Source organism: Halichoeres trimaculatus, unplaced genomic scaffold, assembly GCF_033239565.1.
Source record: "Halichoeres trimaculatus isolate MK-OKI-2021-1 unplaced genomic scaffold, fHalTri1.1 fHalTri1_scaffold_1, whole genome shotgun sequence".
In the NCBI taxonomy this organism is placed as follows: domain Eukaryota; kingdom Metazoa; phylum Chordata; class Actinopteri; order Labriformes; family Labridae; genus Halichoeres; species Halichoeres trimaculatus.
Window position 1 is genome coordinate 28,474,523 of NW_027437179.1, and position 25,459 is coordinate 28,499,981.

Consider the following 25,459-nt stretch of genomic DNA (forward strand, 5'->3'; position numbering starts at 1 on the left):
GAACCTGTCTCAGATGACACACAGAAGCCATGAAAAAGTGGATCACATAAAAAAAAGTTCCCCCCCTCCATGACACTGCACCCACAGGTAAACTAGACACAGTGAAAGAGATAAATCACAGGTGGATTCTTTTTTTCCTCACAGGAGAAGCATGTGAAAATGAAAGGCTTTGCTTTGCTCTCATTAACGTCTCTGGCACACATAATTTGCAAATAAGGAGGATTTTGCAGCGGGGATGGAACAGAGGCATACTTGAGGGTTTGAGAGCGCATTCCTGGACAGAGGGGGAAGAGCTGAGTCTCTTGCAGTGGTTAATATGGGGGGAGTCTGTGGGAAACCCCTGAATCTGAAACACCCGTCCAAAATAACCACACCACTTCAAGTAACGGCGGCCATGTTGAATGGAACTCATTGTTCGTTAGCCAGAACGGAAGATTCCATCACTTACGACCAGTCGTCTGAGCTGTCAGCGTAACCGTGAGAGGGCCAATACCAGAGAGCAGGAAAAGGAGAAGGGAGGGATGCTAGCAGCATATTCAAAGGAATATTTCACCAATTTACACACTAGTAAAAAGGAAAACTGATCAGCCGTTAAGTTTGACAGTGTCCTCTTAGTCAAATTTGACTCAGTGAGTTTGACTTTTTGCTTTAGGACACAAGACGGTGAAGAGCTGGAAGACCTGTTGGTGCCATGGCAAGGACACTGAGGGAAAGGCTGGGCTTTGGGCTTTGGGCTCTAAAAGGTCTGGGTTTCCAATACTGTGCCAAATACATTTATAGTGATGTGGGCAGACTACACATCCCTCATTAACACTCCTGAGAATTTCTCAAAAAAATTTCAGAGTAGCTTGTTCCTGAAAATTTTCACAGACAATCATACAAATGTCCGATAAAGCTTTTCTGTTCACAAGATGTCCAAGACAACAAAAGAAGCAGAAGCAGTGGTCAACATTGAATCCTTATGTAGAACGAAGCAGAAATACCGTGCTAGCTCCTTTTACCATGGAGCCAGCAGAAAAAAAAAAAACATCTGGTGGATAAAAACCTAGCTTTTTACTCTTAGTGGGGAAACTTGTTGCATTAGTGAATATGTGAATAGAGAATAAAAAACTGTCTTGTACTTTAAATTGAAGACATTTGTACACTAATGGCAGAGGCCGTGAGCAACCCACCAGCTCTTAGCTAATGCTGTATTACCCAAACTCACACAGGCTACACCTTTGGGTACAATTCAGGGTTCAGGATCTTGCCCAAGGACGCTTGGACACATGGGTCAGAAGAGCAGGGGACCTCGCAGCTTATCTTCTGATTAGAAGTTGTTTTGCTCTACCCCAAGAGACAGAGCCATCCCCCAAGAACCCCCTTATAAGAAAACACAACACACTCATGCCATGAGTCACCAAAGTACTGTTTCACTTGGTGTATGCTGATAAAGGCCACTCCAAATGACATTAAATACTGCTTCACTTGTAGTCTGATCATTTTCTGTCTACGGTTCTGAATTACCAAACCACATAGCAGCATTACACTAAAGTTATTGCCAAAAACTTTTCACTTACATTCATGTCTAACCTGTAGTTAACTTTTTTTTAAATCAAATTAGACTGTCACCTTACAAATCCAGGAAAAATGTCTTATTTCAAGATATTAAAGACAAAATGACGCTGGATTTGTTTGAAAGAGCCACAAAGTTCTCTGATGGGGTAAGAAAAATTTGATTGTTAAGTTTCTTGAAAAAAAGAATATTGTCTTAAAAATAGTGTAAAAGAAACTTGACAATCAAAACCCCTACCCCACTGAAAAATTCAGGCATCATTTTTAACACTTGTGTTCAAAACACAGATTGAAACTACTAACTGTAGAGTGGAGATAAAAGATATCACACATCTGTAAAAGTCTGAATACATGGCTGAGTTTAATCTGTTGTAATTGGTGAAAAAACAAAAAACACACCAATAAAAAGTATAGCAACTATTGTCCAAGGCTAACAAGCGACCTGTTATTTTGTTTTATTGGCCAGAAAATATAAGTGCATAACAATAATGATGTGTAACACAATGGGCTATTTGTTAAACCCGTCTTCTCTGCAGATACATCCAAAACATGCTGCTTGCAAAAAGTAGTTTCTAAAAAAATGTAATAAAAGAGAACAGAGTTTTTTCATCATATTATCCAATTTGAGCCATCAGATGAGAAACCACTCAATCAATAAAGGGTTACATTACAGAATGGAGCCACACAGGTTCATTTATCTTATTACTATGCATGAAAACTGAAATAATGTTGATACAAATGATGAGTCCATCCCCGCAGAAGCCTTACGGGAATAATAACAAAGCTTTCAATATTCTAGGTTTGAACTATTAATCATAATGGGAACCAGATACCGCAGAGCCAGGGAGAAATGATAAACAGAATAAAAAAAAGTGCTGAATGTTTAGTTCTTATTGGCACCGCAGTTTGCATAATTTAGGATCAAATGGCTTGTGGCAATTTCCCAGAGTATCCTTTGCATAGAAGTCAGTTTGGAGTTACAGTCCCATCAGATACAGAGATTAGCAGGATTGTTGTGGGAATGTTAACAGTGCACTGATGCTGCAGATGTATCTGACTCTACAGCCAAGATGTGTAAGGTAGTTGTATACTTTTATGTGCTAAACTGGGGTAGAAATGGAGATGTTTTTGAAAAAAGAAAGTAATGTGCATGCTGTCATCTGAGCCATGTCAAAAAAGAAATTCTGCCACCATTGCGGCAGACAATCAAGTCTATGTATATGTCTATTTAACCCAGCTGGCCTCTGATCTCACTCCCTGAGAGCTGAGAGTAACTTTAAGATGGCCTCGTGATAAACATGTCTCTTTGAATGGCTGTCTCACTTGGCTTCTATCAACACATGTAGGCTTTGAGAAAATTTGTCCGGGGATATCGTTGGAGTACATGTGGTTTCAGGTAAAATTTGGCCAGACACTTATCGCAAGCAATAAACAAATTGACAGGAATGCATTTACATAAGCTTCTCAACTGAGCCACAGTGTGTTTGTGTGTGTGTGTTTATGCCTGAGCTCGTGGGGCACAGTAATTGGTGACCTGATAAATATTTGTGTAAAAACCTCCTCAGCAGCAGAAAACAGAGAGGCATGCTTTCAACACTAATGCCTGCAGGCAGAGGACCAAAAATAATTCAGGGACAGAGCCCACGAACATGCTTCCTGTCAACATTTCAGAGGCCCTGGAGAGACGATACATCAACAGAAGCATTCAAATGCAAAGTTGGGCTGTTTTGTTATAACAAGTTTATGGTTTTATCCTCAAAGAGAGTGGGACACAATAAGGAGAAGATACATTTTCACAGGGGGGGAAGTAGAGGTAAACCAAAAAGAGGAGTCTGGAAAAAGGATTCACGTTGCGTTGCCAGTTTTTGGTTTATTATGTGTTGATAGCCAGTGGCTTTAATCCAGTCAGACACAGACAGATACAGCTCGGTCACATCCCTTCAGACTTGAGCTTGGTGCTTCGTCAGGAGTTTGTAATCTCATTTGTGAAAGCCATGTTCTCCCTAATGATGAATTCAAACTCAGAATTGATTCATTTTGGAGTAATTGGAAATAAACTCAGCAGAGGAGCTCAGTGGAATGCCGCTCAAAAGTAAACAGAGGTGTGTGTGTTTCTGTGTGTGTGTGTGTGTGTGTGTGTGTGTGTGTTTCTGTGTGAGGCAATGAGAGCAATCTGTCGCTGTCTGGGAGAAGAAGTGTGGAGATCCACCAAACAAATGCAGTAGAAACAAGGAAACCTCAGCAACATACTGTGTCTTCAAAAAACTGATGATTGTTTCACTTGCTTTGTTTTGCTTTTTGCCTTTTTTGCAACTCATGTTCATTTCCTGGGCAAAGAGAAATCTCTTGGACAAATATGAATGGCAAAAAATACACAAGGACACAAAACAGGGGAAAGAACTCATGCAAACCATATCTTTGATTCACTTTTTCCTCACAAGCTCCTGTGAGGAACTTTCAGAATTTTCAGGGTTTTTTGTTTTGTTTTTGGGTCCCCTCCGGACAGAATATTTACTAAACATAGTGCAAAACATTAGAACTTTCAATGCCAAAGTATAAATCAGGAATAGTGTTAGGCTTCTGATTTGATTCTTGCAGAGGATTTATTTAGAAATCTAAAAATACGCCCTGCAAAATGTGACATCAGTCATCAGTGTAAAATGAAAAAACTTGGCTACCTATAGCCTGCGTAGGTGTTCAACAGCACACTATTCTCAAGATGTGCATTATGTCTTCAATCTATCAATCTCTTTCTGTGTCCACACAGAGTCCTGCTTATCGTCCGCTCGGCTGGAATGTTCCTCTTTGCGTCCTCTCGATACAGGAGGCTGTTCTGCACTTCCTCAAAACTCATTTTCCCCCATGCCTACTCCATTCTCTTCTGGGAATGGATTTAAACTGCAGCCAAGGCAACAATATGTACCAGCAGCAATAAAAAGTCTCCGCTGCTAAAGCAATGAGGCATTTTAATAGGATGAGCGGAGAGTGTTGAGAAGGTACCCAGGCTTCCTCTGTCTCGCTGTGTGTCTCCTCTTCTCCGTCTTACAGATGCAATTGTTTGAAGTTTGGGCTCAACAGGGATTTGGATGATTTAAGGTGAAAACGAACTGAAAGATGTGCAGAGAGGAAGCGTGTTGGAGATGGAAAATCAGGTTCTTAAAGTCTGATCATTATCTGCACCTCCTGTCGGGAAAGCGGCACCTTAACACCCCAGCAGCAGCCTTGAAACACCCCACATGGGAGAATTATACTAAACGCTTTGTCAGAACTCATTTTTTGTTTCACGGCAGCCGCGTAAAGAATCTTTTTCCTTCCGAGTCCAACGTGTGTCATTAATCGAGACACATATCCTCCATCATATGAGAGTGTGCTGTCTCAGGCTTCTGTCAGACACACTTTGCTACCATCAGGCCTCAGCAGAACCCCATCAAAGCTCACTGTATCTTAGCAACAGTCAAGGAAATCCTCTGCTTGAAGCAAGCTTCCTAGACCTGAACCCAGAGTGAGATTCCCTCCAGATGTACATGATGCAGATGAAACAACCTGCAGGTCCATAAAACACAATCAGGAAGCAATTTTTCACTAACCCCATATCAGGATATCTCTCTGCTGACATATAGCGGTGATATTTACAAAATGCTGAGTTTTTATGAGATTATTTTCTCCTCTGTCCCTCTTTCTCCTTTGCCATCTGGTTGCTGCAGATGACTGTCCACCAATGAGCCGGATTCTACCTGAGATTTCTGCCTGTGTAGTAAACACAGTCCAGACCTGCTAGTTGTGTAAAGTGTCATGGGGAAGCTTTAGTTGAGATGGTGTGCCAAATTTTTTTGTATTTCATATAAAAAATGTAAAAACAGTTGTTAGTTCTGATTTTCAGGACATGTGACTTCACTTGGACTTGAGCAGTGGTGACATAAACTGGGTGTTTGCATTATGACTCAGAGTTGGGGTGGAGGACTCTGACTTGTCTATCAATGATGAGTTTTCATTGTTTTTGTAAGTTTTTTAGTCTAAGGCACTGCTCTTTCAGTTCAGAGCAAGTCTAGCATGTTTGTCCACCTGCGTGCATGATCCAAGCTTTCTTGTTCAGCAACAGCTATGTCTTCAAGCATGATGCTTAAAGACATGGAAGACTCACACCTTTGCTTTCAAACATTTTACACTAAATGCAAGCTGGGGAAGGTAAAGGTGTTTAAGAACCACCAAGAAGAAGGAAACAGCCTCAAACTTTAACAGACATCTGTCCAGGATGCATTTAAAAAAGTCAGTGAGGTGCTGAAGTTTGCCAACTTGCACTATTAACTGCATTTATGTTATCAGGCTAACATGGTGTTAGCAAAGTGACTCAACCACATGGTCCTAGGTGTTTGCATGGTTAAATTCTGGTGAAGAGAGAGTGTTCTGTAGATGTTTTTAAGTTCCTTAAGCCTTTGTAGTGATCCCACAACATCAGAATAAGGGATGGGTACTAAATTAGGTACTATTATTGGTACCGACCGAACTATGTCTGTAGTACTGAGTACCAATTTACGTCAAATCAAACGGTACCATGTTGAGGTACTTAAATGCTTCCTTGTGATTGTGAGAGAGCGGAAGAGTTATTAAACTAATTAATATTTACTACTACAGAAACAAACACAGAAGTACCGAAAATTGGTACTGTTGATTACCTATACTGACTGCCTGGTACCAGGCGCTGGTGCCGTATCATTTCAAATGTTACAGGTATCCATTCCTAATCAGAATTACTCTCTCCTCATTAAGAAAGCAGTGATGTGACGTGTCCATCTGCCCAAAGATGCATCGCCCACTGCTCGACTTCTTCTTTTGAATAAAGTAGGAGTTTTTATTACACCACCTTTTGCTGTTTATAGATAGTTTTGACTTGATTCAGGAGGAAAGTTGTTAAAACTTGATAGCCAGATGCACTGTCAGGTATTCCTTTTTGTTTTGCCGGGGAAGCTAATGGTTGAACTAGACCATAAAAGGGGGTACGTTTTCAGGCATGCCACCTTGTGTGCAACAGGTCTTCACTGTAACTTCACTAATGATTGAAATCTCAAACACAAACTGGATCCTCAAGAATCAATATAGTGTGTTTTCTCCACATCCAAATGGTTCAATACTGCAAAGCGAGGTTCAGTCTGTGAATAGTCAGAAACAGCAGTCCTCTGTGTCATAAATAATGACGTCAATAATGAGGACTCAACTCAAACTCTTCACTGGTTGCTTAGACTCAGCTCAGACCTGAACAAGCTGGAGTGATGCCTCTGTGAAACCTAAAGTGAAAGTTGAATTTAACAGTAACTTGACTTTACTGATGGAAAAAACAAATCCAAGTTGCATGAGAAGTTTTGATGAGAAGCCCATGGGAAGGAAATGGGGGAGAAGAGGACTATAAAAGGAAGGAATAACACTGAGAAATATCCTCGTTAGTTAATTCCTCTGTCACTTTATGTGCTCTTAACCTGAGCCCTGACCTCGACACAGGAAATCTGTATTAAAAGCTGTCTCTATCTAAAATCATTGATGAAACAAAGGCTGTTCTGAGCCAGTGGGAAGGGAACAGTTAAAGGAGCTCTTTGGCTTTCATGAATCTCATTAGAATATGGAGGAATATCACTCTCACTGATAGGGACAATATCATCTGAGAGGCAGAGCGTCACACCGGAAAGCAATTCAGGGCTCTGAGTCACGCTAAAGTTCTCCTTGAATTGGTTTTCAGTGACTTACTGAAGTGAATGTTGAGTGTGAAGTTTTATTCAGATAAAGCCGCATGGAAAATTTAAGTGCAGAGGAATGTCTGTTTGAGATGTTGCCTGTCTTGGGGTTGGCATTTTTCTTGGAGCTCTTTTTCCCGGCTCTGCTTCACTGCCTGTCTGCCTCAACACCAGCCTGCCTGCTTTCCTTTTCCTTTACGCAGGCTCACTTTTTCTCTTAGGTGGCACTTAATATCACGGGTCGCATAGTGATGGCACAGCAGCCATCTGCCTCCCAAACTAAAGGAATGTCACCACCAGCTGGCATCCAAAGTAAGCGCCGCTTCTGCCACTTCTGCCACTTCTGCTAATAAAGCTAAGAAACACAGGGGTCAGCTGTCATGTCTCAACTCTGACCTTAAATGAATGCTGCAACATGAAATCAGCAGCACGCCACGATGCCCTCCTGGTGACCCACATACTTGGAAAGATTTCAGAGCGTTTTAAACAATACGCACCAGCTTCCTCTGCCCCTGTATGGACATGAAAGTGGATTCCTGCCACTAGCCTCCCTCCCTCCCTCCCTGCATGTGTATGCACACTCTGTGGGCAACTCCAAGAGTGGAAACTTTCTCACAAGTCAAAGTGCACAGTGGCTTCTGCACCGCTGACAGCCTCCGCAGCTCTGTCAGTTCATTAGTGGGGTTCGCATTCTCTTACAGAGCAAAACAAATAACCACAGACATTATTTATTTAAGGCCATTACCAGCCACTGTGGAACAAAGGCTACTGATTTGCTAGTCAGAACATCTGAGCCTTTTTCAGCTGCTCCATGCAGACCTATTCAACTAAAATCAGAAAAAACAGAGGAAATCATCTCATATTAACTGAAGACACAGCATCAGATATGCATACTGGCACTTGTTTGCAAGCCAACAAGCAGTATGTTTGCTTCTTAAACTATAGGCACTTTTCATATCTCTTTGCGTTGGTTACTTCTTGCTTGTACTTTGTGTTTTGCTTTGCATTTGCTGTCATTCCTTAGCCTGTGTTGACTTAAACGTCTAGTTTACACATGAAACAAAATGATTAAATCTTCTGCATTAATCTGCATTTCATCTCAGCAGGGATTCAACAAAGAAATGCAATTAAAATGTCATGAATTACTCATTTAAAACTGAGCACTGCAGGGCATTAGTTTACTGTCATTAACGGGGATAATGATGTCTGTCAGATCACTGGAAACATCACGTTTCCGTTGTCTGCATCTTCTTTAAAAATAAGAACAACATTCCCACCCACCCACCCCACAGTGAGACATTTCTCATCTGGATGTGGAACCCCCGGAGTCTTTGCTTTGCCGTTATTAGGTCTGCCGAGGAGGAAGTCTAGTGAGGAAGAGGAAGAGAGGGAGAAATGTGAGGGGAGTGAGGGGCTGCCTCTCCCTGGCTATTGTTTGGACACAGTTCCTCTCACGCTGCATTGACCACAGACAGGGCGTGGCTGAGGGGGGCCAAGCAGGGAATATGAGGAGTGGTGGGAGGGGAGGTGGTGTTCGTGGTGAGGTATTTGAGTGGTGATGGATACAGTGGAGAAGGTCAGAGTGGATTGCATACTTTCTCTGCATGTGGATAGCGGACAGGAAGGCGGGTGGTCCCTGGAGAGCGTTTTACACACAGAGAGAAAGAGAAAGAGCCGGAGTGAGTGGGATTTTTGTGCCCCTGTAGTTTGGGGCTCAGTTCCCAGCCCTGCTCATGTGCATGATGAAGTAATGAGAGACTCGGGGCCTCCGACAAACTCAGGCCAGATGGGGAGAGGATTCTTCCCCACAATTACTCTGCAGCAGAGAGCATTAGAGTCACTGCAGCTTTGCCTCTACGGAGAAAACATAATCACTGGGTCTTTTAGGAGAATACTTAATCAACACTTTTTTACAGCACGCCATACAATTTGGAGGATGGCTTTAAAGGTTTTAGCTATGTGATCCGCGTCTATCCCTGAACGTAGCTTTCTAGCGTGCAGCAATCTCTTAGTTGCATTTGTAATACGCTTTAAAAGAGGAACAAGCTGTTGGTTCTCACACTGTTGCCTGTTCAATTAAAAGTTGAAGATATTTCCCCAAAAAATACAAGAATAAAAGCTTGATGCATCGTGCTTAGAGGCATTGTGAGGGATTTTGACCAACTATGAAACTTTTAAACTGAAGCAGCTTTAGGTAAAGCTGTACACAGAAAAATTTGATTATCAACAATTTGATTGATGATGGTTATTTTTTTTAACAAAGTGTTAGTGCATAAGTTCAGTTCTGATTTTAGGTTAAAAGGGTAACTGATATTCAGTTTTAACCAAAAGATATTTTAAATTCAGTACTCTGCTTATACCTTTGGCATCAGAGTTAAGATGGCAAGTTGGCATCAAAGAGATCTGTAATGTTTTGATGAAATTAGGATTTTAATCGGAGTAACCCCACAACCAGGGATTTGCTCTGTAAATGATTTTACATAGATTTATAGTTGTTAGGATTTTTGATTTTAGGTTTCAAACAAGCAGCAACCTCAGGCCATGAGAAATGAAGTTATTGCAAATGCGTAAAAACCACAGTTTTTACATTTGACTGAGCCTATAAAAGTATTCAGAACATTTTATTTTGTAAATCAGCTGTTTAGAATATGTCAAGATTTCAAGTTCTGCATAATTAAAGACATGGCTGCCTCTACTGACAGGTGGGCTCACTGAAGCTGTTAGCAAAAAGGTCCGCCTCAACCTCTTTGCCTCTTGCAAGGTCGACAGAAACAGATGGGCGATGTTGGTGAATACGTCCATTTGTTTTACAGTCTATGCTCACAACGTATCAATACACAACCTCATCAGTCTGCATCTGGCTAAAAGCTGCTGTGACTAAAAAGAGAAGTTGAGAAGTTGCTCTTGAATAAAGAGGAATAAAGAAAATCTGAATTACACTAATTTGCTTCCATAACAAATGTGTGCAATGACAAGAGCCACATTTATGAGACAGTTTGTTATGATGCAGCTAGTGGGAAATGGAAGACACTACTGATTTGGTCTTTAGGGGTCACTAGAATTAACACATAAAGACAAATCCTCACAGTGTTTTTAAATCATGTTAACTTTGTTTTTGCCACACTCAATGAATGTTGTCTTCCTTGTAAAAACTTTTGTATTTTTACTTTCCCTTCTATCAAGAGCATTTGAACATTAGGGTCTCCTCAACAATTTATTCATGATTGTTGCGGAATTCATTTACAATCTTCTGTTTCTTCTATCTTGTGAATTTTGGACGATTAAAATGATGGTTAAAATGGATGGAGCAACTTCTATAACCATATTCATAAGGGATGCACGATATATCGGTATTGGCCTATGTCGGTTATAATTTTAACATATAGGCATCGGCCGCCGTGTGAAAGTGGGCCAATATTTACTTATTTGCTGCCAAACATTTTCAGAGCATCTTGAACGATCTTTTAAGACCCAAATGGTATTGTTTTCTATGACTACATAAACACCAAACTCTCTTCTTTCATGTTTCTCTTCCTGTTTTTGATACAAAAAACAGACAAAACGTACTTTTTTGATCGCGTCTTGGGCCCTCCATCCTCTCCATGGTCGTCTTTTCTCACGGTGGCCCTACTCCGTCTCTCTGAACTGCCTCAACACATCATCTCAGATAGTTTTTTTGCTTTTTTTATTTTTTACCAATATTGATGTCGGAAAATATCGGTTTATTGGCTATGACAGCATTATTAATATTGGGCATTGGTATCGGCCAAAATTTTCAAATCGGTACACCCATATAATTTATTTATTTTCCATACCGCATATCCTGTTCAGGGTCATGCGGCTGGAGCGCGACTTCTCAGCCAGGTCACCCTATAACCAGATTGTCTCAAGGGATCAGCTTACGGCAGGTGATAGCCAGTAGTGTCAATGATGGCATTCCTGTTTGACATGTTTGACTTCTTTTGCCCTCAGCAATTTCTTGCAAAACACCAATGCCTGCTGAAATGCCAGTGTACTTCTACAACTACATATGGAAACTCTTAAAATTACTGAACTTCTGCTACCAGAAGTTGTGTCAATGCCACAACTTTTTTTTTTCATCATTAACAGACAACTGTGAAACAGTCATTTGCAGGCTGTCATCTAAGCTGTGGCAACTTCAAAACAAATTGTCAGTTCATTAAGGAAAAAACACACTGTTAGACTTTCCAGAATTCATCCAGTATGACTGAAAATCCCCAACTGAATAAAATAAACTTCACTTCTGTTTCTATCACACTCCAAAGCTGCCACATTAGCTCTGGCAGCACACAAAACAGCATGTTACGATCCTGATTTGTCCCACTTAAACTCTCCTTGGGAGCAGTAGCTGACCTTGCACTCGATTTTCACGTGTTATACCTTTAGCGCTCTATCGATGGACCCCTTCTTTTTAAACACAGTCGCTTATGTTGTTGTCAGCCTGAATTATTTCTTCTCCATCCTGCTTCTCTAGTGTTCAAACTAAAGTTCCCCTTATATTTACCATCAAAAGCTTTGTGTACTTTCATATCTCTGAATAATTGTTTCTCCCATTGTACTCTGCTCATTGTTCCCTGCGTCACCCAAACTCCCCGTGCTGTGTGAGTCACCACCAGCTGCCTCATGGTTGTGTTTTAGAAAGGTTTATGGATTAGTATTGGCAGACTCCCATGAGTCCGTGATGAGCACTTTCCCACTGAGTGTCTGCAGGCCACTGATCCACCATGAGTATAAATAATGTAACATCCTGTAAGGTTAACACATATTGATTTTAGAGGAAGAAATATTTTCATGCAGCCTCCAGACAAATTGAGAGAAAGTTAGAAGTTTAAGGATGTTTTTTTATTTTTTTATTTATTTTTTTCATTTTTGGGGGGGCAGTCTGACTACAATGAATTTGATTGGATTGGTGCTGAAACATCGGCATCATTTAGGAATGTTAAACAAGGCCTTGACATCAATGTGATGGATTAAGAAGAAGAGCCGATAACAAGGGGAGTCATCACCCCAGCCCAGGGATGAATACATTACTGTCAGTAACTTTAATAAAAGGAGGCAGGTTGTTTGTTACAGCCAAATACATTTTTCATTGACTCTGATGTGATCTAAAACTGAGACAAGTAAATGCGACCATATGCTAAAAAGATCTCACAAAGTGCATAAAAGTAATATGAAGAATATATCAAAGTATCACTAAAAGTTTGGGTTGATTTAATCTCCTGTGCCGTGATAAGTTCAGTATGAAGGACAGGCTTCAAGGCCATCAGGACAGCAGGCCGAGGTGCTGTGTTTACAGCTTTATTGGACATCTGTCAGAGATGCTATTGAAGCTCCGCAGGGAAAAGGCAGAAATTCTGACATTTTGGCACATACTTAAATATATTTACAGGAAGCCACTTCATGCATTTTAAAACACCTCGCTGTGTGGCTGCTTTGATCCTGCACAGGGCAGAGCCAACAAATGGACTAACAAACAGCCAAGCCTTGAGAGGGAAACACACCTGAAGAGCATTTAATCTCCCTAAGCCAGTGGACGCTGACGCTGGCTCATCCTACACCAAACTGCCTAACCTGGGAGATCCCTCAGAGGAATCATCTTCAACTTCAAATCTAAAAAAAAAAACATCCCAAAGCTAAGCAGTTCTCAGGATCATCCCTCTTTAAGCAGGCGACGTGAGGGCTTTGCTGTCTGAGTGTTTCAGTTTGGAGGAAAAGACGAAGCTGAGGGAGAGCTGAGGGCCTGAGTTTAGTTTGATTGGACACCTGACTGCTGGCCTGGCCTCTGGGAACAGGAAGTATGACATCACTGGTCTGACATTCAGGAATGTGGGAATGTCAGTCCGCCGGCTCACAGTGATGGAGCGAAACAGAGGCAGAGAAAAAGCAGGATGGACGACACGGATAACGCTATCAAGCTGAGTTTTTCCAACCTACATTACCCCTCTATATGAATGCTTATAAATGAGCCAATCAAGTACATGACGGCACATATTCACGATAATAGCTCTGCTGAGTGGACTTACTACTTGGATAGGCTCAGTCACATCAGGAAAATCAAAAACTGAACAACCAACTTGATCTTATTTCAGTCTTCTTCCTATATCAGTGCTGATTTTCAACTACCCAACAAGAAGAGCTATCCAACTCCAGCTAAGTGGTGTCAAATACTTTATTTAGCAGCAAACAGACAAGTTCTTAGATGCATTGTGCATATTTACAGAGTATTTTGTGGATTACAAAGTTAATCTGTTAAGCATCAAAGTAGACTAAAAGTGTTTCTGGTTAAATCTGAAAATCCTCCACAACAACTCACTTTTTGTGTCAAACAACAATGACTAAATGCTCCACAATAATCATGCATTTTACATCCAAGATGTTAAGGACTGGCAAGTCATGAATTAAAAGAGTCCAAAGAGACACAGAGGTAAGCTCCAAAATAACTGAATGACGTATTTACAGCTGCATGTTGCAACTTCACGGCATCTCAAATTTGATGTTTTTATTGCAATGCACAAGTGCCTGAGATGTCGATATCTGGCTCTGCAGAATATGTGAGGTACCCATGATCCACGTGTTAAATTGCAGGTAAAAGAACTATCCTTCTCATGCCAGACGACACAGATCGGCCCTCGGCCTTCAGGGTGAGCAGAGGATATGAGGAATCACCTGCTGCTGAACAACATATGTGTAACACAAGGAACCGGCGCAAGGCGCTCTGTCGAGGTATGATCTCAATTACCTCAAGGCTTCTCGACATACTTAAGTATAATGCAAAACAAGGCCAAATATCTGAAACATGAGGTCTCTTTTAGCGTGACTTCCCCGTTTAACCAGGAGAAAATCCCTGCGCAGGGAGGCGATGAGAAGATGAATCAGTCAGTCTGTTTCTGTTATTCTGTCCTGTAACACGCATCTTAGCTGTTCACACATCAGAACAACATGCAAACAAAATTACAAAAGGGACTTTCCCGTCCATTTTGCTCCATCATTCCAAATTAGCAGTCGTCATTAATGAATCCAAGATGTTTGCTCTATAAAAGAAACAACAGGAATCTGTCGTCAGGAGGTTTTATTTGACTCAGGCAATTGTTTTAAACAAGCTAAAGTTGACATTAAGAAGTGATGATCGTAAAAAAATAAGCTAGATGAAGAATTTATTTGTCATTTACAGACGTAAAGTTACAACCGCTATAAAAGGTGATACTAAAGGATGTAATTCGATGACAGAATGCCAAAACTTTAACAACTTTGGCCTCTAAAACTTCAGTTCAAAAAGCATTCCTCCTTCATCACTCCTCTTCCCCAGCTAAGCGATGGTGCCATGCTGTCGCCAGCCCCCATCAGAGACATTGGCATCCAGTTTCTGGGCCCACAGCTCAGGAGTTTAGGTCTCTCTGCCAGACTTGGGAAGAGAGTGGAGAGGGAGCCAGAGCAGGAGGGAGAGCAGCCCCAGAGGAACCCAGCTGCTGCCTGGGAAACCAAAACCCTGGACCGGCTCTGGCCCACGCTCTCTAACCCCCAACTCCTCCCTTCCTCCTTCGCTTCTGTCAAATAAAAACACCCAGATTGCCTCTTGTTCTCCCTCTTTTTTCATTCAGCTGCTTCATTCTGGTGTGGAGTTTGGGGAAAAATAAGTCACCCGGCTGCACATTCCCTGAATATTTCCCACTGTTGATTTCAAAACACTCACACATGTTCATGTTCTCACTCTCACTAACACACAGAGGCAGGGGATTAGGTGTGAGCGTGCACATATTTTCACACACATTCACAAACACGCTGTGACACTCACCCCGGTAGTGGAGGCTGTCATCGTGGTGGTTGTGCTGGTGGTGGTTTTCCAAGCCAGGGGGGCTGCTGGCACCCAGCTCTGCCAGTCTGCGGCTGGTGGCGGAGAGCTCAGAGCGGAGGTTGGTCACTTCCTGGCTGGCAGACTGGATGGCCCCATCAATCCTCTGTGCCAGCTGTTTGTTGTCCTCCATCATTTTAAGGATTTTCCCCTGAGGAGCAAATCCACACAGAGCAGCATGATGTCAAGAGGAGCATTAGAAGGGGTGAAGCTCACACTTTTCCTTCTTCTCGTCCTGCTTTTTATTCCTTTCTTCTTCTCCTCCTCCTCCTCCTCCACCTGCGCTTCTCTCACAGTTAACTTTGCTCATATAAAAGGAAAGCAAAACGCCGGTCCTCCTTCTGTTCTTCACTGAGATGATGTCTACCTGTTACTACACGAGAACTACGTCTGTGTGACTACAACCAAAGGGAGCATGTGTGTGTGAGGAAAAGAGAAAGAGAGGGAGGAAGAGAGGAGAGCAAAGTGAGCAGAGGAAATAAAGACAGAAGAGGAGAAGAGATGCAGCCCAGCAGGCAGAGGGGAAAGTGAGTGCTCCCGCCGAGGAGAATGTGCTGTGAGCAGCTGCTCTCAGAGAGGACCCAGCACACACTGAGATGACATGCAGCCTTTTAAATGGATCGTACCATGTGCAGGAGGACCAGGGGAGAGAGAGGGGGGACGCAGTTGGACTGAACTGCTCTCCACTAACTCTGAAAGTACAAGAGTTTGCTGTGTATCCCACACCCTATGGAGCCTGTAATGAGTTGGCAATCAGGTCTGTGGTGTGGGGAAAAGCACAGATTGTTTCTCTTTGCTTCTTCCTCTTTGCACTCAGGCACTTTGGCAGCAGTATCGAACCCTTTGACAAGCACTTGTCAAGCTCCCTCCCACCCCCACATTCCCTTCCTCCCTCTCCTCTCACTCACACACCCGCTGTCTTTTTGTCTCTACCACCCCCCTCTCTTTTTTCATTCCATTATATATTCATCTCTTTGTCCTGGGAAAGCTCACCCCCACATTGGTGGAAGGGGAAGGGGCCGGCTCAAAGCGCCCAAGGGGAAAACATTTCAACTCTGAGAGCAAACTTAGCCGAGGACAGAGCACGGCCCTCTAATGGGCCAAACAAAAAAGGAAGAGGCCCCAGGAATTACAATTGAGCTGTGTCAAAAACATACGTCTTTGATCGAAAACAGTTGAAGGGATTATTTTTCAGCTTATCCCAACAAATAAACAGACACTGCCGCCATCATTCGTTATCTGCACGGCTGTAGAGATATCTTCGCACACACAAAGGGTTAGAGAAGGGACAGCGGTCTGTTCATCTTAACTTTAAATGATACCGGATATTGCTGCACCATCACAACTTGGAATCTGCATTTGACATTTCATTTCCCCAGTAAGAAAACACATCCTGTCTCTGGCAACAAACCGAGAAAGACGAGTGATACATCAGTCAGACGCTGTCATCCAACGCTTCGGTGATAACGGCTCAACGCTCATTGGTATTCACACAATGGCAGAGAGACAAACAAAGAGGAGGACTGAAGCATGTGAGGTTGGCAACAGACTCAGATGGACAACTTTTTGGTCGGTCTGGTGGTTTCTTCTTATAGAACATTACACACACTCCTCAATTAATCCACTCCTGTCCCCTTTTGACCATAAACATTTTATTTTGTTTGCAGTGACACCAAATGAGTTCCTCTGGCAGCAAAGACTGGTTTAGATGTAGCTGTCACTTATATCCATTGTTGTCAAAAATGAGATAAACCATCAGAAGTCATTGCACTTGAAACCTTTTGGCTCTATCTAAAACGACAGACGGGGCAAAACCAGATCTGTCTGTTCAAACAAAATCACACTTTATCTGTGAACTGGTTTGCACTTTGTCAGTTATTGGAATGTGATCTGATCTGGACCATGTGTTTCTCATCAATTTGGATGCTAACTTCTCAGCCAGGTCACCCGAGTAAAAAACATTGCAGACAATGTCTTGAGTTATGACAAAGTTTGGTTTCTATAAATTAACTTCAATCTGATCGAGCACCTTGTTAAATGTCCTGATAAATCATCAAATCAGATAAGAAGGTACTACTTTTTAATGTTATTCCATAATTCCAGCTCAATGCCTTCAAAATAATAAAAACAAATTTTGAACAGTTTCACTGTTTTATGACTGAGTCCATTTGATTAACAACCAAAATTCACCAGATCTTTATCTGGTACATCTCCGCTCCGTCACGACACTGTGTCTGAGAGATTTTAATTCTAGTGAATGCAATGCAAGACTTCTATTTTTGCTAGTGATGCATCAATTTGCACAAAATCAACACTATTGGCAACATGAATGAACAGAGGCTCGGTATTGGGGTGGGGAGAGTGGGTAATCTTCAGTTACGTGACTCCAGCAGTCCTGCGCTCTGAATCTGTGCGGAAGTCTGGCAAAGTAGCCAGTGGGTGTTGACAAACAAGTTAGAACAGATCCAAATTATAACAGACCAGATACGGATTTAGAGGAAGTGAGTGCAGAGTTAGCTGGTACTCTGGCTTCAAACCCAAGCAGCAAACTCAGGTCTAAGAATATGAGACAATGCGGAAGTGCTAAAACCTGCTGTTTCTCGAGTGTTCGCTTGAGGCTGGCTCCGGAAGTAGCGGAAGTCACATACACACCAAGCCAAAAAAAGCCATTTTCAAAGCAGAAATCAACCTATTTACAGCCTGGTTCAAAAAACGTCTCCTGTCTGAGTCACTAATTTTACTATCGGCACCCACTGTAAGGAGGGTGAATTTTTTTCTAACTCGGCCGTTCAGACGATATTAAGATCGCGAGCTCCCCCAATAAGAGGCACAGCTGAAAGTCATGTGACTGACAGGCGCCCTATGGCTGTATGGGCTGTACGCAAAGCCCTTGCCACTACCAGTATGGCCGCTATAGCCGATGTGCTTCATTTTCCATTTCAGAAACAGACGGGTGACGTCTGCGAGACTACGTCCATGTTTTATAAAGTCTATGTTCAAATCTCACACTATAAAGAGGTGGCGGGGCACTGTCCATATTACACACTTCATACAAATCGAGGGGGTCCCCAAAGTTAGTAGAAGTGAATAATATATTGCTTCATCGGTTCATTATAATCAATATAAAAGTGCAAAGTTTCACTTACAGCCAAAGTCAACCACACTATACAAACACTATAAAATGTTGTAATGCTAAGAAACATTAATGCAGTATGATCATCAGTGGGAGCCATCCTCTGGGGACCATGAATTTCTGGACAAATCTTCATAGCAACCCATCCTCTTTTTGTCCAGCTCTTTCAGGCTTTACTGTTGTGATATATCAGCTGACTGACTCTGGTACCCCTGCAGCTTCACTGTGGTTAAAAGTGGGTAAAAGTCATTAGTTACAGCTATAAATGAAAGATTTTATCTTATCCTTTACCTCCAGGACATAAACAGTTTCATAACAGGAGTTCTCTCTTATTTCATGATGGAATTTTTTTTCCCTGCTGTTTTTTTAGTCTCTCGTTTTCTCTTTCTCCCAATTCTCTCCATCATGTGATCGGTTCATAACATTCATCAACATCTCTACTATTCAAATCACAACCAATTATGTGCAAACAGGAAGTTTATTGAGAGGATGTACACAGTTGCTGCATGCTTGATCCCATCACATGTTAGCAAATCATTATTATTGTCTAGACAGACACATCACTGTCCTGGATTAGTGCACTGACCCTGATTTGTGCTTGATTAGCTCAGGAGAACTTGGCACTTAAAGACTTAAGCTCAGAGGATAATATGAAGGTCATTTCCACTTTTGCTTTAAACTGGAGGGTCCTGTCATTCCTCCTAGATGAAGATCTTAAACAACATGACATCTTCATTCATAAGAAACATCCACCACAGTCTGCTTTGAGCGATGTAAAGCAGGGCTTTCATACGATCAACCGTGGAATGCGAGGAAATGAATGATTTAGGGGTGAAGGGTCAGGAAGTGTCCCAGATACACATCAACACGCAGACAAATACTTTGAAGATGCATAATTGTGGTGTGTCCAATACAGACAAAGTCCTCTTCTGTCTCCAGGATCAGATTGCATGACCAGGGCAGAGACTTAAGACCAGTGCAGAGACTTGGTTGGCTCCTTTAAGTAACCACTTCTGCCATCAGCACTTCAGTGCATTTGGTCCAGACTTGGTTCCATGTTTGTGTTGTTGGTTTGCCCGCTTGTTTTATACTATTAATGGGAAGTTTAATTAAGTGTGCCGAGCGCGTGCAGTTAAAAAGAAGTATTGATAAACAGTCACCATGACTGTCTGCCTGGGTTAATTGAATATCGACTAATCCTCCACACACTGGAATGCTTTCCATTTTTACCCAATAGCAAAGTGATATAATGCCCTGCTCAACTATTTATACAGGTCTTATCAGCAGCCTGGGGGAAAAAATCCACTCCACTCCGCTCAACTTACTAATGTCCATCAAATACCAGGTGAAAAAGAAGGCTTTAGCGCCTGTCTGAGTGAGAGTATGCAGTGTTTTTTATTTAAATAAAAAAGAAGTAAAGTATATAGCAGAAAAGTGGAAGAAAAATATTTTGAAAGGGTGTGTTTGGAGGTGTGCTATTTCATTTTAATGATGTGTTTGTTACAAGCGAGCTGTGAATAAGTCAGCAGCCATGTTTCACGGAATAAACTCCATCTGGGTGATGATGTGAGAGCAGACCGATCCATCAGAGCGTGAGGACACTTGACTCTCAGACCTCAGCAATGTGTTGGTCGAGGATCCTTCACCTCCTAACTGCCTGTTTGCACAGTGTGCAGAGTTACAGCTTTCAAATCCAGAGGAGGACAATCAGTGAGGAGAGTGACTCTTATCTGATAGAGCGAACTGACAGAGGAACTGAAAATAGTCACAGGACAACAAATGACACAGGACACACTACTGATGCCACACACAGACATTTATAAACTAAATAGTAAGTAAGAAATTCAGACTGACATTCCAACTTACTGGATGGCTTTTGTTTTAAGAAGGGGTATTGTGCTTTCTCAAAATTTAAACATGGATATGAATTAATTATGCTGGATGTTTATACTAAACATACAGATTTTCAAACCTCTACACATGTTACTGAAATCCCTGAACCTGTCTGTGACCTGCTCAAAATGGTCTGTTCTAAAACCATGAGACTTGCTAAAATGATAAGGTCATTGAAAGATTAAAAACCTCCTTCCTGGTTCATGACATTTTGAAAGAGGTGGGCCTCAAACACCAAGGTCTGCTCATAGCGCTGCCCCCTACAGGCCTCCAGAGATCCAGAGAGATCAGAGAGAAGGGGTGTTTGTGGAGTGGGGAGCCTGAAAGAGACAACAGCTAAAATCAAGGGATTCAGGCGCTGGAATAAGGTTTTTTCATAAAAACAAATAGGTAAATAAATGGAGCTGGTAATGATGTAAAGATAAATTTTTAAAACTCTTAAGTAAATGCAGTAAGAATGGGTTTCAGGTGATTTTTTAGGGTTCATTAGGATTAAAGAAAATTGCAAGATACTATAAAGCAATACCACCTGTCAATTCAGCCCATATCAGTCACTAAAACCTGTATCAATCTGACCACTAGTGAGCACCACAGAGAGAGAAAAAAAAAACTTCTAATGTGGCGTTGGTGTCTGGTGTTAGCTCCATTAGCCATGTCTGGGAATATCATTAGGCTACTCTGCCTCCTGGTATTCCCTCTGTTGCTTGGTTAGCATGGCTAGCTCGTCCATTTTATTGGAGATAGATCTTACGTTCCCAATAACATTTGATGAAAAGGTCGATGTTGTCACCTCTTAGCTCACACCTGAGTACCAGCACGTCATCCTCACCCCCTTCTCCTCACCTTGTGGGAAACCACCAGGCCTTGCACCAGTTAGCACTGACATGCTACAGACTGCTAACAGATGATTTCACATGTAAACAATGCAGTCATAGTTACATGTAGGATCTCTAGACAAACACAGGAGCAAAAATGGTAAAAAATATCACTGAAGACAAAACCAGTTTAGTGTCCACAACCAAAAAATGAACCAAACAAAGTAATGATCCACTCCAAATGCAAAAATGATGAAAAAGAGATGAAAAAATTACAAGAAACGGACAAGGAAAAGAGAGCCGCTGTAACAGGCAACCACAACAGGGCAGCGCCTAGCATAACATAAAAATGATTTAATCCAGAAGCATGGTTTCACTGTTTAAGTGGAGAATATCCTGATAGTAACTCGCAAAACATGAGCGACAAGTGAGAGGAGAAAATGTCCTTTAAGGTACAACATAACAAGTCTTTAAAGAAGTCATTTGAGATAATGAAGAAAAAAAACAGTATCCTTAACACAATGCTGGTTTGAGAAGTGTAGAGGGTTTACAAAAGTCAACCTAAAAGCTTTCTAAATAATACATTACAAGGCAATTTAACATCAAGTATTTCAGTTTTCCTAATTATCATTATTATTATATTTTCATTTTTTAAATTTTGTTTTGTTATGACTTATTAGATGCTGAAATTTATGACAGATCTCATTAACATTTGATTTCTAAGAATGTTTTATTATGAAGTTGCCATTAAATTTGTTGATGTCTCCAATACAGCCAGTTTAGAAAGCATATTCACAATTATGTGTATAATAGTACTGCTCTGTCATTTAAGTCTCAGAGAAAGCCCCAAATTTCTAAAAACCAATACTTCAAAATTTTTAGTCTACTGAGGACAGAAGCAAACAGAAAGTTTCAGAACATTTTATTTTCTAAAATAAGCCTCACGCAGCAGACTGTCTTCCATCATCAAAGAGCACAAGAGTTTTGAATCTTTACTTGCTTGCAGGTTAATTGGCACCACAGTCTGGTTTTGCTTTTGTCTGTTAACCGTCAGCGCAGCATGTGTTTGTGTGAGTACAACAGAAGAAAGGTGTTGTGTTCAAAAGGATGACAGGACAAGTGTGAGTGAGAGAGTCCTTATCAAGGTTATAAATTGGATCAAGTGTTTTTCACTGGCACTGCAGCACCACTTGTTTTCTTTCACCAGAAATCATCACAAACAAAGGCTTCAGGAAAACTGCCCTTTGTCTGTCAGATCTTAAAATCACTTTCACAATGCAATAAAGCAGCATTACTTCATCCGTACATGTGATGGTAAGGTTAATTTCTGTTTAATAAGTGACAGATAATATAAGACTGGATAACTAGAAATAGAACAGCAGTTTCTTTCACTTTACTTGCTCTGAATGTTCACACAGAACTCAGATTTATCAAATGCAAATGTCACAGCTGGAGAGAAAAAAAAATGGGGTATTTCTGTGGGTGACAGTGACGTGAGGAGAAAGCTGGTTGCCCTGAGTGGTGACACACAGGCACAGAGGGTCATTGATGGAGTGAACAGGGAATAGCAGGGAGCGGAAACTCAGCTCCTTTTCTTCATCTTTGTTCTCCGCCTCTCTCATTCTCCATCTCTCTCTTGTTCCAACAGCTTTCGAGTTCATTCCTTGGAAACTTATTTTCCATTTATGTAGAAAATCTGCCACTGAATGATTTACCTTAAACCTAGTTTACAGGCATAGGAAGTTGCAAACAGAACTGCAACTGCATCCAGCTTGATTTTTTGATGCAGACATTTTCTGTGATTCATCTGTCTGTACAGTTTTATTAAAGTAAAAAGCTCGGCACATAATGAAAGCAAGGAATCTGAAATTATATGAATTGCTTTCTGTCATTTTTTGAGCTCTTAAACGCACCTGTCTGCAGTCCAATCTGCTTTTCAATGTCATGTTGGAAATTTGATGTAGAAATGCTGATTATAATAGTTATTATAAACAAAAACAACATATTTTTCATATCAGTAATTTCCAACAGATAGGGAGCACAACACACAACATGTAGAAAGTCTCCCTTTTGATAAAATACATGGGGGACAGTTTTCAGAATTCAAAAAATTCTTTTCAGCTTCAGGAAAGTTTGATATACCCTCACTATATCCTTTCACACTTTGAGCCCTGTGCTATCAACAGGTTACTGAACAGTAGAAACCAGCAGCTCTACTCTGACTCTGCAGCATGAACTCTGAGAATAAACTCCTCTGCCTTCAGCTGGCCTATAGCTTCTGAGATAAGACCTGAAGAGAAGCACCTATTATCTGTTGTCAAACTCTGCACGTCTGTCACCAGCAGTCCTCCTGAAGTTCCACTCCAACGCCTCACAGCCTCGTCCCTCTGCCATCTCTGATAGTCTGGTCATAATAAACAGTTTGACAGCCTCTCCTCTTGAAGATAATGGTGGACAGGGCTGCGGATGAGACACAGTGCTAGAGGCCTTGATGAGTATGAAGATAAAGGCTTGTCTGCAGGACTCTGGGGAATTGAAGGGGGAGGATAAGGGGGAGGGGAGAGGGGAGTTGGGCTGAGATGAATTTCGGGACCTGAGGGACTGGAGGTATACGTCTGAAGATGGAGAATCAAACTGCAAAATATGACATTCCTCCATTGTTCTGCGCACCTTCCCTCCACAGAGACATCTCTGCTTCTTGCCTCATTTCCCCTCAACGTCTCTTCTGCTCCCTGCTGGCGGTTTTCTGTCACTGTTTAGTGTCCCAGTGGTTCCCAGAATTCATTGCATGGCCCAGGCTTATTGTGTCTGCTTAATCTACCCAAGTTGAGCAGGGATTTTTTAATGTATTCCTACCCTCTTTAGTCTTTTCATACATTTTATAAGTTGCAACCTGAAAATCAAACAGTTATATCTTTGCTTTTTCTGTTGAATTAAAGAAATTTACCTTGAGGCATCTTTTCACTTGATCTTAGCTGAACTTAACTTAAAAGCACAAAAGTTTTTCATGTTTTGAATTCAATAAAATATCCACTCCATCCACAAAATCATAAAGTGTTTAGTGATTTTCAGTCAAATACAACCAAAGTTGAGGCCCCAGTATGGCCCAACTGTTAAGTCCAACTGTATATAGAGTGAACAGCTTAGCTCCGCCATTTACCATTGTACAGTTTTGAAGCCAAAATACCCACTGTCACAGGCACCGCCACTAGCAGCTGTTGTGCAGCCAGTCTACACAGTAGAGGCTATGAGGGGCTCTTGGAGAATATGGGTGGAGCCAGGTGCCACAAAAAAAAATAAAAAATCTTTCTAGAGTCTAATCTCGTCTTGGCTCTCCCTCCCAACATATTTTACAAAAAGTGCACAACGACAGCTGTCAATCATCCTTAAACGTGACGTAAAGCCTAATTTTTAACCTCTTATATCTAATGAAAACAAAACGTTTCAGAAAAAAGAGGACTTGAAAAACAAGGCATAACATCTTCAAATCACCACAAGAATAGGATGAAAGAAACATTTCCACGAAGTGTATTAATTTTCTTAAGTGTGACCACAGCCCATCTGGAATGGCTGGGGAGCTGGATTCTTTGACCCAAACTACTGCCAGCCACCAGGGGGAGCAGTTTTTTTGGCAACCTCACTTCGAGCCGAGCAAGATGATGTCCATTTTGTTTTTACAGTCTATGGTTAAGTCGTTTGCCAAATTAGGATAACACTCAGCTGGTTGGTCCAGGTTTAAGTCCAATATGTGACTTGTTTGCTTCATGTCACTCCCCCATCTCACCATGTTTCCTTCTCTATCCACAGGCCTGTACCTTCTCAATTACAGCAAAAAAAAATTAAAAATAAACTGAAAAATAAACTAAACAAATGAATAAAAAAAAGACAAGTAAACTTTCACCTGCTGCTCTGAAGTGACAATATTAAAGAGCCTCTTGATTGGCATGACAACAGAGCATACATTAAATTCATTTTAAACACATCTGGTAGCAGTGGGATAGACATTGATTTGCCACCTTTTTCAGTTTACAGAGCTTAGACAAAAGTTTTTTAATTGCAGACTTCCACGAAAAGCAGCTGCACAAACAGGAAGTGGTGGATTTAAGTTTGACAACATGTGAAAAAGTACTACAAAGGTTTATTCTTATGCAGGGCACCATCTTTTATCTGTCTGTGTGCTGACGTAAACACACAGACATGTAGAGCAGTGTCATCCTCTCTGCAAATATAGATGAGATTTAAAAAAAAGCTGATGTAGATACATAACAAGCATGTTTATCACATCACGTCTCGCTCTCAGCCACGTTGCTGCTGCCTTTTTGAGATCCTCACCCCTGTCATCGAGCTTTGCTCTCTTCTGCAGAACGCTCTAATCCACAGTGATGAGAAGGAGAGAGGTGTCTATAGCTCACAGGAGAGATAAGAAAGATTATCACTGTCAACATAATTAGAGTGTCGTCTGAATGAATCT

General features: G+C 41.4%; 1 protein-coding gene across 4 annotated transcripts in view; it reads right to left on the reverse strand.

Moving 5' to 3' along the window:
- Window positions 1-25,459, reverse strand: part of kaznb (kazrin, periplakin interacting protein b) — a 153,018-nt gene that overhangs the window by 63,387 nt on the left and 64,172 nt on the right. For 3 of the 4 annotated variants that reach the window (XM_074675161.1, XM_074675183.1, XM_074675191.1), the window contains one exon: window positions 15,091-15,298. In XM_074675161.1, coding sequence (XP_074531262.1) covers window positions 15,091-15,298 — 208 coding nt within the window. Of the gene's footprint in view, window positions 1-15,090; window positions 15,717-25,459 lie in introns of those variants that run through there. The other variant, XM_074675173.1, reaches the window with a different exon arrangement.